Source organism: Balaenoptera ricei, chromosome 7 (genome assembly GCF_028023285.1).
Source record: "Balaenoptera ricei isolate mBalRic1 chromosome 7, mBalRic1.hap2, whole genome shotgun sequence".
Taxonomy (NCBI): Eukaryota; Metazoa; Chordata; class Mammalia; order Artiodactyla; family Balaenopteridae; genus Balaenoptera; species Balaenoptera ricei.
The window spans coordinates 98,258,966-98,271,871 of record NC_082645.1 but is presented as its reverse complement, the minus strand read 5'-3'; the positions used below and the strand labels follow the sequence as shown (position 1 = coordinate 98,271,871).

The window sequence follows — 12,906 nt, the reverse complement described above, 5'->3', positions numbered from 1 at the left end:
TCATTTATAAATCTGTAAATAAGTACAATTTTGATCATTATATGTAGCAATTAATAAAGTTAAATAAAAAACAACCAGAGCAGGCTTCCCTGGTGGCTCAGTGGTTGAGAGTCTGCCTGCCAGTGCAGGGGACGCGGGTTCGAGCCCTGGTCTGGGAGGATCCCACATGCCACGGAGCAACTAGGCCCGTGAGCCACAAGTACTGAGCCTGCGCGTCTGGAGCCTGTGCTCCACAACAAGAGAGGCCGCGATAGTGAGAGGCCCGCGTACCGCGATGAAGAGTGGCCCCCGCTCACCGCAACTAGAGAAAGCCCTACGCACAGAAACGAAGACCCAACACAGCCAATAAATAAATAAATAAATAAATAAAATTAAAAAAAAAAAAAACAACCAAAGCATAGAAAAACATTTCAAGTAATATAGTTATTAACAAAGAAATCCCTACAAAGCTTGCTATAGATGAGCTAAATATTAGTTTAAAAACGTTTAATTTTCAGCATTTTCATATTTTAAATCTTTATTAATGTATTACACATTAGTAGTCATATGTTTTGTGTTATATATATATCTTATCTGATACCAAAAAATAGCAAGAAAACTCCTGTAAAATATCCAAAAGTTTAAGATAATTGAATCAATATTAAATGATATTTGCCACAACTTACAAAACAACAAATAAATAACCATTTAAGCATAAAATCACTTTTCTATGCATATTTGGAATGTGGTTTATACTTATCTCAAAAGAGAAGACATAAGGATTGACTGAAGTATTGGACCATAAAGTTTTTCTGACCATAAAATTGGTTTTCAGCAACTTGCTTTATTTGCAGTTATATAATGCAGAATATAATGCAGAAAAAAAATCACTAAAGAAATTATTTCAAGGAGAAAAAAAAGTGATATGAAGGCCACTAAAATAAATGCTATGTAAATAAATTAATATGTGGTAAAAGTTGCAACTGAACTACCCACATTTGAGTAATTATGTATTATGCCAAATTTTATTGGCTAAAAGCAGCAATATTTACTCTTTTGTGAAAATTAAAGGAATATACTAATTTATAATTTCTTCTAAAATTAAGAAAAAATTAAAATAGCAATTAAATATTATAAATAATTGCACTATTACATTTAATGGCATTTTTACTACCATCCAAACTTCAGTAGAATGGTAGGGACAGAAGCCAAACTGGAGAGAACCAAGGATGTAAAACAGTAAAGAAAGAGAGAAAATAAAGAGCCTGTTTTCAAAACATTTGGCTGTAAAGGGAAGAAGAGTTGGAATGAGTTGGAGATAATAAGAGGAAAAGGCAAAGAGCAAGAATGTACATTTCGCGTGAGTCCTGACCTTGTTAACAGCCAGCAAAACAATCCAGTGGAGGAAAGGAGATGGTTGACATATGCTCGGTAAGGGTACATAAAATGCACTACCATAATTCTCCATGTTAATCCTTTCTTTAATTTTGCCCCCCAGAGAAATTATAATTGTCCACAGAGCACTTCTAAAGGGTCATAAAAATATCATTGACTAAACCCACAGTGCAGACTTTTTGTGGTTCATAGAATATTATGAATATGTATAATCTTTTCTGTGTGGGTTAACGGTCAGAAAATAAATATTTAGAATTTGGAGAAAAAAAAAAAGGTTTCTGGGCCATATGGTCTCTGCTGTGACTAACTAATTTTGCCATTATACGTAATAGTGTGAAAGCAACCACAGACAAATAGACAATACCTAAAAGATAGGTCATGGCTGTGTTCCAATAAAATTTTATTTACCAAAACAGGAGGCATGTTAGATTTGGCCCCAGAGCCTTAGTTTGCTGACCCCAGATTCAATGGATTTACTGCAATTACTGTTTGAAGAATGAAAGAACATAAGTCAAATTTTACTGCCCAGATTTTTTGGTTTTTGGAGTTTTTGTTTGTTTGTTTTTTGTGGGTTTTTTTTTTTTTTTTTACAAACCAAAAATAGAGAAACCTTGTTTCACCACCTTTTATAAAATTAAATGAATTTACAGCAATGATATATTACAAATGTTTTTCTCTATAATAAGAAATTATAAAAATAATATATATAATATTCCTACAGTCTTACTATGCATAATAAGTAATGGTTTCTGATCAAAGTAAAAAATGTTTCATTTGAAATAAAAATATCCAATACAGTATAATCTCATTACAAATAATTTGTAATCTCATTACAAACTGGCGGCTAGGGATAAGAATAAAATAATTTGAACCACAGTATTACTAAGCCCATATAATGAAGAGATATTTATACAAATTTTACATTATGATTGTAATATTATGGTAAATGGAATGCTTACTTAGGGGTTCTATAAATCTTAATACTACTGTACTTTTCTGAAATTTCATCTCAATTGAAATTGCTAAATCTAAAAGGATAATATGGCAACAAGCACCTAATTAAGAGCATACTTGGTCCCAGATTTCTCCAAGGGGATCATTTCACACTTTGGACTGGCCAAACATGTAAGCACTACATGTCCTAACGCATATCTTTAGAAGAAAAAAAGGAAACTGAACCGCATTAATCTTTCATTAGTACTGCAAATTAACCATCTACCTACTTTTATAAAAATGTATTTTCTAATACATTTATAATTATTTCTTAGGGACATATTTATAAAAATTATTCACACAACTTCCAGATTTAATAGGAAGAGTATTATTTTTCTACCATCAAACTTGCTCTTTTTCCTAAACCGTATTAATCAAAAATGGTTCTCCTAGTTAAATTTATTAACATTAGACATGCAATTTGAAATAATGAAACTGATTTCTTCTATGTGCATGGTCTCTGTAGATGAGTACGAAAAAAAGCAGAATATAAAAATTAAATCAAAGTTGGATTAGTAGAAATTACAAATTGCACCTATATTTAAAATTAGGATTGAACTCCAAAACACTATAAACAACTTTATTTATCATATTATTCCTTCTTTCTATAATATCAATGGCTTTTTAAAATCAAACATTTTATTATCCAATTATTTAATAATATTTTGTTAACAAATGTTAGGACTCTGAAAACGTGCCTGGTGACATTACTACAGCAAAGGAATAAAGACAGTATGCCTGCTGATTTTCATAACCAATAAGTTATTAAATTTTCAATTATAACAAGAAAAAGGTATCATTTGACAATGTAATTCCACTTACTTCTAAATGAAGGGATATTTGTAGAAAAAAAATTAGTTGTGTGAGTAGAGAAAAGCAGGCCATTACACTCTAAGTAAAACAAGCAAAGTAGTACTGTTAGTAGGATGTCTTAATACAGGAAATTATACCCTTATAATTATTCTAAAGGCATTTTTTAAATATTTTATCAAATAGCTTCATATTATATAACTACAGGAGACATTCCATTTTATTGATTCTTGAAAATCACCTAAATTTGTATATTTAGAAAAGATATTTATTAAAAATTTCTTTGAAATTGATATCCTGATTGTGTGTGTATGTGTGTTGTGGTTTCAGTGGCGGTGATGGGAAAAGTTTCTATCCAGTTCATTCATTTTACATAAGCCGAGTCACTCAAAGTCTTTTAAGATGATTAAAAGTACACATGTTAAATAATGTTAGTATTTCTAGAGAACTATTTACTTAATTGTTTACCATTCAGATTGAAAGCAATCAAGAGTTCTGGTCATTCCCATTTTGATCAGGAAATTGCAGAGAAAGTCTTCTATTGCTTCAGGTACTGCGTGCTTTGAAGAAAGGACTGTTTTCTGCTCCTAAAATTTAAATGTGTAATTATTTATTTTGAAAATATCAAAGCTTTGATTAATTGTACACATAGGTTTTACATTGATTTATTCATTCATTCACTTTTTAAAGAATTTTGTTGAATGTTATGTCCAGGAACTATTTTAATCACTAGGGATAAAGCAGTGATGAAAACAGACAAGACTCAGTCCTCATAACTAATAGTCAAGAATATGGGGACAGAAAATGAATAACTAAATTAAAAATATATAGTATGGTAGATGGTACTAAGTGCCTGTGGGTACAAACAGAGGGTTGAAGCGAGGGAAAGCCAGGTAGGGAGCAGATATGTGTGTGGAGCTGGGCTGCTATGCACACAGGGTGATGAAGGAAGATTTCATTGAGAAAGCAGCATCTGAACATAAATCTAGAGAAGAGGTAGAGTCATGTTCCAGATACAGCATTAGCAAGTACAAAGGCAGGCAAGACTGTGATTGGATTGTTTGGAAAACAATAAGGAGGTCAGCTTGCCCTAACAATAGTATATAACAAATTTTAAAAAAGAAAAAAATATGTATAGATCATTTAATTCTTTTAATTATTATCATTATAAAAAGAAATGTGGTTTGGGTGCCTTGATTTCTAGAAACACTATGGAAGAAATTATGTGCAATAGAGGGCTCTTGTACTACTATTTCATAATGGAAATAAATAAGTCTATCAACTAGATTAGGGGTCAGCTAACTGTTCTCATAAACAAAGTGTATTAGAACCCCACCATGCCCACTTATTTACATATTGTCTATGGCTGTTTTTGCACTACAGTTGAGCAGTTGCAACAGAGGCCTTATGCCCTTCAAAACTCAAAATATTTTCTATTTGACCCTTGAGAGAACAAGTTTAGAGATCCTTAAACTAGAGAAATGGAGATATTTCAGCAAGTGAGATATGAAATTAGGACAGTCATAACAACAACCATATCACATATCACTGTATAAAATAAATCTAGTAATGGGTAGATTCTTAATATCAACAGCATCATTGTCTCCAAAGTACATTCATTTTCTTCGCATTGGTAAGAACTCAGTAATCTCACTGCAGAATATTTGGATAGTCAGATCTATTTTCACCTACAGAAACCCAGCAATGGACTTTCCTTCCTACTTCCCCTTCCCAACTTGGTAATGGTTACAGACCAGGTTACAAAGAATGCACACAATGGTTACACAGAAATGCACTGAAGAAAGAGAATCTTTCTTGCTACAAAAAGTCCTTTAAAAGTTCTATAAATACTTTAATGCTGATGTTAATTACTAGTGGCTATTATGACAATCAAAATAGTGATGAGTTTAAGCAAATTTAGGGGGCTACAGAATGACAGAATGACAAATGACGGGGTTTTAAAATAAATTTTTTTTAAAGCTCATGCAGAATAACTTCAAATCTCTTTCCTAAGATCATTAAAAAAGATATCAGATAACAATGACGATAATGTGTAGGACCCTATATCAAACATCATGGGAGACGCCAAGGTAGCAGAGTACAGCATGCCTGTCATCCATCAAGTTGTTGAATTGTGGTAGAAGATTTTATATTTATAACTGTTAGGTAAGGGCATAATACAGCTCAAAGCAAACATTCATTATACTTAATAAATGCTACCTTTGATTTTGGGTCAGTAAATTTGAACATGATATTTTAAGATGAGAAGGATGATAGTTGAAGGAATCAGGAACATAGGAGAAAAGGGAAGACAGACTGTACCTACTCTAGTTTCTAAAGATGCCTATGGACTGCTTGCTTACAAGATGCTGTGTGTATGGTTGCAACACACAAGATTCCTGCCTTCTCAAATAAATGTTTTCTCTTCCTGAACGCATCTTATACACACACCTTGAAACATCCAAAACAGAAATCCAACCACTTTAAACTGCCATAGTTCTTACTTATACATTGAGATTTATAATCCTGACAATATATTTATGTATCTATAGTCCTTCAGCATTACACACCACACACACACACGTATCAAGCTGTAATGTGATCATAAATGTCTCTTTTATCTTTACAAATAATATTAACTTAACATATATTTGCTGAACATCACCCATATGCCAGGCACTGTGTGAAAAGTGCTAGGAATTAAATATGAATAAGACACCGTCCCTGTCTCAAGGAATTGAAAGACCAGTTGAGTAAAAAACAAAACATGTAAGCAAATAACAGTATAGAAGCTCTACTATTTGTGATTAGTTTTGATTATAAAAGCCTGTTTATAAGTCTACACAGAACATCATACATACAGCCAATAGGTACATTTATGTAATTTTAAGTTGCATTTTTATCTCAATTATACAATATATACAACTCTCATTACAGCTTTAAAACAGATTTAATGATGGTGTTAATAAAGCACCTCAGAATAAGGACAAAAAGAGCTAAGGCTCTAAAAACTAGCAAATATGCCTCACTTTACAAAATGCTGAATTATTAAAAAATCCATCCACATGTGACCCAGAAATCTGTTGGATACAAAAGTGACTCTAGCATGTTGCTTAGTTTTCTCTATGAAAGTTATAAAGATGAAATTTTCTAATTAGAGAGGTTTCTAAATAGTGTCCCGTGTGAAAAAATAGAGATCATCTTGGTAAAGTGACAGATAAAGGTGGAAAGTATTTCACTTGTGTTGGGTAGGTACATGAAGGCTTTGTTAAGAAAGACTCTTAAGTTGGAATTTATAGAAGAAGAGGAAGTTCAATGGGTGAAGAAGGATGGAAGGAAATTCAAGGCAAGAAAAACATCAGAGGCAAAGACAAGGAACGAGAGTTCAGTCCGCTCAAGCTCAAGGTCTTATGGAGAAAGGACCAAAGAGAAAGTTGGAAAGCCAGACAGAAAGCACATCAAGAAGGTCAAGGCAGATGGAAGGATGGAGACATTGGTGATTTAAGTAGAGGAGTGATAAATTCAAGTTTGTGTTTAAAACCTCCCTTACATGGAAGTAGAAGGAGGCACAGTATCAGCAGCATGACAGTAGCTCTGATGAGAGAAGACAGAAGGTGAATCTGAGAGAAACTAAGTAAGGGATGAAAGCAAAGAGAAGGATATGAGATATGTTGAGAACAAAATCAGATAGGATTTCTTATATTGAATAGCAAAGAATTACTGGACCATATATCAAAACTGTCTTGATATAGTTTGAACTATTCCAGTCAGTGAGTTTCTTTGAAAACAGTTTTTTTGACTCCTGAGAATCAACTCTAATTCAAATTAAGTCAAAGATACTAGTTTGGAGAATCTACAGACAAGGCTCGGGGTACAAGTACCCTGGTTCTTTAACTGAAATTAAATGTGTACATCTAGGGACTAGGAACTCAACAATGACAAGCAGCTCTTTTTATTGTGATTTAATCATTGAACCTATAAAAGTAATGAAAATTATTTTATGTATTTATTTCATTAGCATTTATGATATGTAACATTTAAAATGAACTTTCATGAAACCAAATCCTAAATAAAAGGAGGAGACCTTCAAGATGGCAGAAGAGTAAGACTTGGAGATCACCTTCCTCCCCACAAATACATCGGAAATACATCTACATGTGGAACAACTCCTGCAGAACACCTACTGAACGCTGGCAGAAGACCTCAGACTTCCCAAAAGACAAGAAACTCCCCACGTACCTGGGTAGGGAAAAAGAAAAAAGAAAAAACACAGACAAAGAACAGGGACAGGACCTGCAGCAGTGGGAGGGAGCTGTGAAGGAGGAAAGGTTTCCACACACTGGGAAGCCCCTTCGCGGGTGGAGACTGCGGGTGGCGGAGGGGGGAAGCTTCGGAGCCACGGAGGAGAGCGCAGCAACAGGGGTGAGGAGGGCAAAGCGGAGAGATTCCCGCACAGAGGATCGGTGCCGACCAGCACTCACCAGCCCGAAAGGCTTGTCTGCTCAGCCGCCGGGGCAGGCGGGGGCTGGGAGCTGAGGCTTGGGCTTCGGAGGTCGGAGCCCAGGGAGAGGACTGGGGTTGGTGGCGTGAACACAGCCTGGAGGGGTTAGCGCATCACGGCTAGCCGTGAGGGAGTCCGGGAAAGTCTGGAGCTGCCAAAGAGGCAAGAGACTTTTTCTTGCCTCTTTGTTTCCTGGGGCACAAGGAGAGGGGATTAAGAGCGCTGCTTAAAGAAGCTCCAGAGATGGCTGCGAGCCACGGCTATCAGCGTGGACACCAGAGACGGGCATGAGACGCTAAGGCTGCTGCAGCGACCAAGAAGCCTGTGTGCAAGCACAGGTCACTCTCCACACCGCCCCCCCACCGGGAGCCTGTGCAGCCACCACTGCCAGGGTCCTGTGAAACAGGGACAACTTCCCCAGGAGAACACAGGGTGCACCTCAGGCTGTTGCAACTGGCCTCTGCCGCCGCAGGCTGGCCCCGCATTCCGAACCCCTCCCTTCCCCCCGGCCTTAGTGAGCCAGAGCCTCCGAAGCAGCTGCTCCTTTAACCCAGTCCTGTCTGAGCGGCAACAGACGCCCTCAGGTGACCTACACACAGAGGCAGGGCCATATCCAAAGCTGAACCCCGGGAGCTGTGCGAACAAAGAAGAGAAAGGGAAATCTCTCCCAGCAGCCTCAGGAGCAGCGGATTAAATCTCCACAATCAACTTGATGCACCCTGCATCTGTGGAATACCTGAATAGACAACGAATCATCCCAAAATTGAGGTGGTGGACTTTGGGAGCAACAATATATATATTTTTTTCCTTTTTTGCTTTTTGTGACTGTGTATGTGTATGCTTCTTTGCATGATTTTGTCTGTATAGCTTTGCTTTTACCATTTGTCCTAGGGTTCTGTCTATCTTTTTTTTTTTTTTTTAGTATAGTTTTGAGTACTTGTTATCATTGGTGGATTTGTTTTTTGGTTTGGTTGCTCTCTTCTTTCCTTCTTTCTTTTCTTTTTCCTTTTTTTATTACTTTTTAAATTTCTTTTATTTTCAATACTTATTATTTTTAAAACTTTATTTTTTTATTTCTTTCTTTCTTTCATTTATTCTCCCTTTTCCTCTAAGCCATGTGGCTGACAGGGTCTTGGTGCACCAGCCGGGTATCAGGCCTGTGCCTCTGAGGTGGGAGAGCCGAGTTCAGGACATTGATCCACCAGAGACCCGCCCGGCCCCACGTAATATCAAATGGCAAAAGCTCTCCCAGAGACCTCCATCTCAATATTAAGACCCAGCTCCACCCAACGACCAGCAAGCTACAGTGCTGGACACCCTATGCCAAACAACTAGCAAGACAGGAACACAACCCCACCCAAAAGCAGAGAGGCTGCTGAAAATCATAACAAGGTCACAAACACCCCAAAACACACCACGAGACGTGGTCCTGCCCACCAGAAACACAAGATCCAGCCTCATCTACCAGAACACAGGCACTACTCCCCTCCACCAGGAAGCCTACACAACCCACTGAACCAACCTTAGCCACTGGGGGCAGACACGAAGAACAACGGGAACTACAAACCTGCAGCCTATGAAAAGGAGACCCCTAACACAGTAAGTTAAGCAAAATGAGAAGACAGAGAAACACACAGAAGATGAAGGAGCAAGGTAAAAACCCACCAGACCAAACAAATGAAGAGGACATAGCCAGTCTGCCTGAAAAAGAATTCATACTAATGATAGTAAAGGTGATCCAAAATCTTGGAAATAGAATGAAGAAAATACAAAAAACGTTTAACAAGGACCTAGAAGAACTAAAGAGCAAACAAAAAATGATGAACAACACAATAAATGAAATTAAAAATTCTCAAGGAGGAATCAATAGCAGAATACCTGAGGCAGAAGAACAGATAAGTGACCTGGAAGATAAAATAGTGGAAATAACTACTGCAGAGCAGAATAAAGAAAAAAGAATGAAAAGAATTGAGGACAGTCTCAGAGAAATCTGGGACAACATTAAACAAACCAAGATTCAAATTATAGGGGTCCCAGAAGAAGAAGTGAAAAAGAAAGGGACTGAGAAAATATTTGAGGAAATTATAGTTGTAAACTTCCCTAATACGGGAAAGGAATAGTCAACCAACTCCAGGAAGTGCAGAGAGTCCCATATAGGATTAAAAACAAGGAAAAACATGCCAAGACACATATTAATCAAACTATCAAAACATAAATACAAAGAAAGAATATGAAAAGCAGCAAGGGAAAAACAACAAATATCATACAAGGGAATCCCCATAAGGTTAACAGCTGATCTTTCAGCAGAAACTCTGCAAGGCAGAAGGGTGTGGCAGGACATATTTTAAGTGATGAAAGGGAAAAACCTACAACCAAGATTACTCTACCCAGAAAGGTTCTCATTCACATTCGACGGAGAAATTAAAACCTTTACAGATAAGCAAAAGGTAAGAGAATTCAGCACCACCAAACCAGCTTTACAACAAATGCTAAAGGAACTCCTCTATGCAGGAAACACAAGAGAAGAAAAGACCTACAAAAACAAACCCAAAACAATTAAGAAAATGATAATAGGAACATACAAATCGATAACAACCTTAAATGTAAATGGATTAAATGCTCCAACCAAAAGACATAGACTGTCTGAATGGATATAAAAACAAGACACGTATATATGCTGTCTACAAAAGACCGACTTCAGAGCTAGGGACACATACAGACTGAAAGTGAGAGGATGGAAAAAGAAATTCCATGCAAATGGAAATCAAAAGAAAGCTGGAGTAGAGTAGCAATTCTCATATCAGACAATATAGACTTTAAAATAAAGACTATTACAAGAGACAAAGAAGGACACTACATAATGATCAAGGGATCAATCCAAGAAGAAGATATAACAATTGTAAATATTTATGCACCCAACATAGGAGCACCTCAATACATAAGGCAAATGCTAACAGCCATAAAAGGGGAAATGGACATTAACACAGTCGTAGTAGGGAACTTTAACACCTCACCTTCACCAGTGGACAGATCATCCAAAATGAAAATAAATAAGGAGACACAAGCTTTAAATGATACATTAAACAAGAGGGACTTAACTGACATTTATAGGACATTCCATCCAAAAATAACAGAATACACTTTCTTCTCAAGTGCTCATGGAACATTCTCCAGGATAGATCATATCCTGGGTCACAAATCAAGCCTTGGTAAATTTAAGAAAATTGAAATCATATCAAGTATCTTTTCCGACCACAACGCTATGAGACTAGATTATCAATTACAGGAAAAAATCTGTAAAAAATACAAACACATGGAGGCTAAACAAGACACTATTTAATAACCAAGAGATCCCTGAAGAAGTCAAAGACGAAATCAAAAAATACCTAGAAACAAATGACAATGAAAATACGACGACCCAAAACCTATAGGATGCAGCAAAAGCAGTTCTAAGAGGGAAGTTTATAGCAATAAAATCCTACCTCAAGAAACAAGAAACATCTCAAATAAACAACCTAAGCTTACACCTAAAGCAATTAGAGAAAGAAGAACAAAAAAACCCCAAAGTTAGCAGAAGGAAAGAAATCATAAGATCAGATCAGAAATAAATGAAAATGAAATGAAGGAAACAGTAGCTAAGATCAATAAAACTAAAAGCTGGTTCTTTGAGAAGATAAACAAAATTGATAAACCACTAGCCACACTCATCAAGAAAAAAAGGGAGAAGACTCAAATCAACTGAAATAGAAATGAAAAAGGAGAAATAACAGCTAACACTGCAGAAATACAAAGGATCATGAGAGATTACTACAAGCAACTACATGCCAATAAAATGGACAACCTGGAAGAAATGGACGATTCTTAGAAAAGCACAACCTCCCGAACCTGAACCAGGATGAAATAGAAAATATAAACAGACCGATTACAAGCACTGAAATTGAGACTGTGATTAAAAATCTTCCAACAAACAAAAGCCCAGGACCAAATGGCTTCACAGGCGAATTCTATCAAACATTTAGAGAAGAGCTAACACCTATCCTTCTCAAACTCTTCCAAAATACAGCAGAGAGAGGAACACTCCCCAACTCATTCTACAAGCCCACCATCAAAACCAGATACCAAAACCAGACAAAGATGTCACAAAGAAAGAAAACTACAGGCCAATTTCACTGATGAACATAGATGCAAAAATCCTCAACAAAATGCTAGCAAACAGAATTCAGAATGTACTACAAAGTTACACTAATCAAGGCAGCATGGTACTTGCACAAAAACAGAAATATAGATCAATGGAACAGGATAGAAAGCCGAGAGATAAACCTACGCACATATGGTCACCTTATTTTTGATAAAGGAGGCAAGAATATACAATGAAGAAAAGACAGCCTCTTCAATAAGTGGTGCTGGGAAAACTGGACAGCCACATGTAAAATAATGAAATTAGAAAACTCCCCAGCACCATACACAAAAATAAACTCAAAATGGATTAAAGACCTAAATGTAAGGCCAGACACTATAAAACTCTTAGAGGAAAACATAGGCAGAACACTCTATGACATAAATGACAGCAAGATTCTTTTTGATCCACCTCCTAGAGAAATGGAAATAAAAACAAAAAATAAACAAATGGGACCTAATGAAACTTAAAAGCTTTTGCACAGCAAAGGAAACCATAAACAAGATGAAAAGACAACCCTCAGAATGGGAGAAAATATTTGCAAAGGAAGCAACTGACAAAGGATTAATCTCCATTATTTACAAGCAGCTCAATATCAAAAAAACAAACAACCCAATCCAAAAATGGGCAGAAGACCTAAATAGACATTTCTCCAAAGAAGATATACAGATTGCCAACAAACACATGAAAGAATGCTCAATATCACTTATCTTTAGAGAAATGCAAATCAAAACTACAATGAGGTATCACCTCACACCGGTCAGAATGGCCATCATCAAAAAATCTACAAACAATAAATGCTGGAGAGGGTGTGGAGAAAAGGGAACCCTCTTGCACTGTTGGTGGGAATGGAAATTGATATAGCCACTATGGAGAACAGTATGGAGGTTTCTTTAAAAACTAAAAATAGAACTACCATATGACCCAGCTATCCCACTACTGGGCATATACCCTGAGAAAACCATAATTCAAAAAGAGTCATGTACCACAATGTTCATTGCAGCTCTATTTGCAATAGCCAGGACATGGAAGCAACCTAAGTGTCCATCAT

General features: G+C 36.4%; 1 protein-coding gene across 1 annotated transcript in view; it reads right to left on the bottom strand.

Annotated features, from left to right (window-relative positions):
• The window catches only part of SPAG16 (sperm associated antigen 16), a 910,587-nt gene that overhangs the window by 878,136 nt on the left and 19,545 nt on the right, over positions 1-12,906 (bottom strand). Inside the window, exon 4 of the mRNA XM_059927392.1 lies at positions 3,646-3,764. Within this exon, the coding sequence (XP_059783375.1) occupies positions 3,646-3,764 (119 nt within the window). The remainder of the gene's footprint in view (positions 1-3,645; positions 3,765-12,906) is intronic.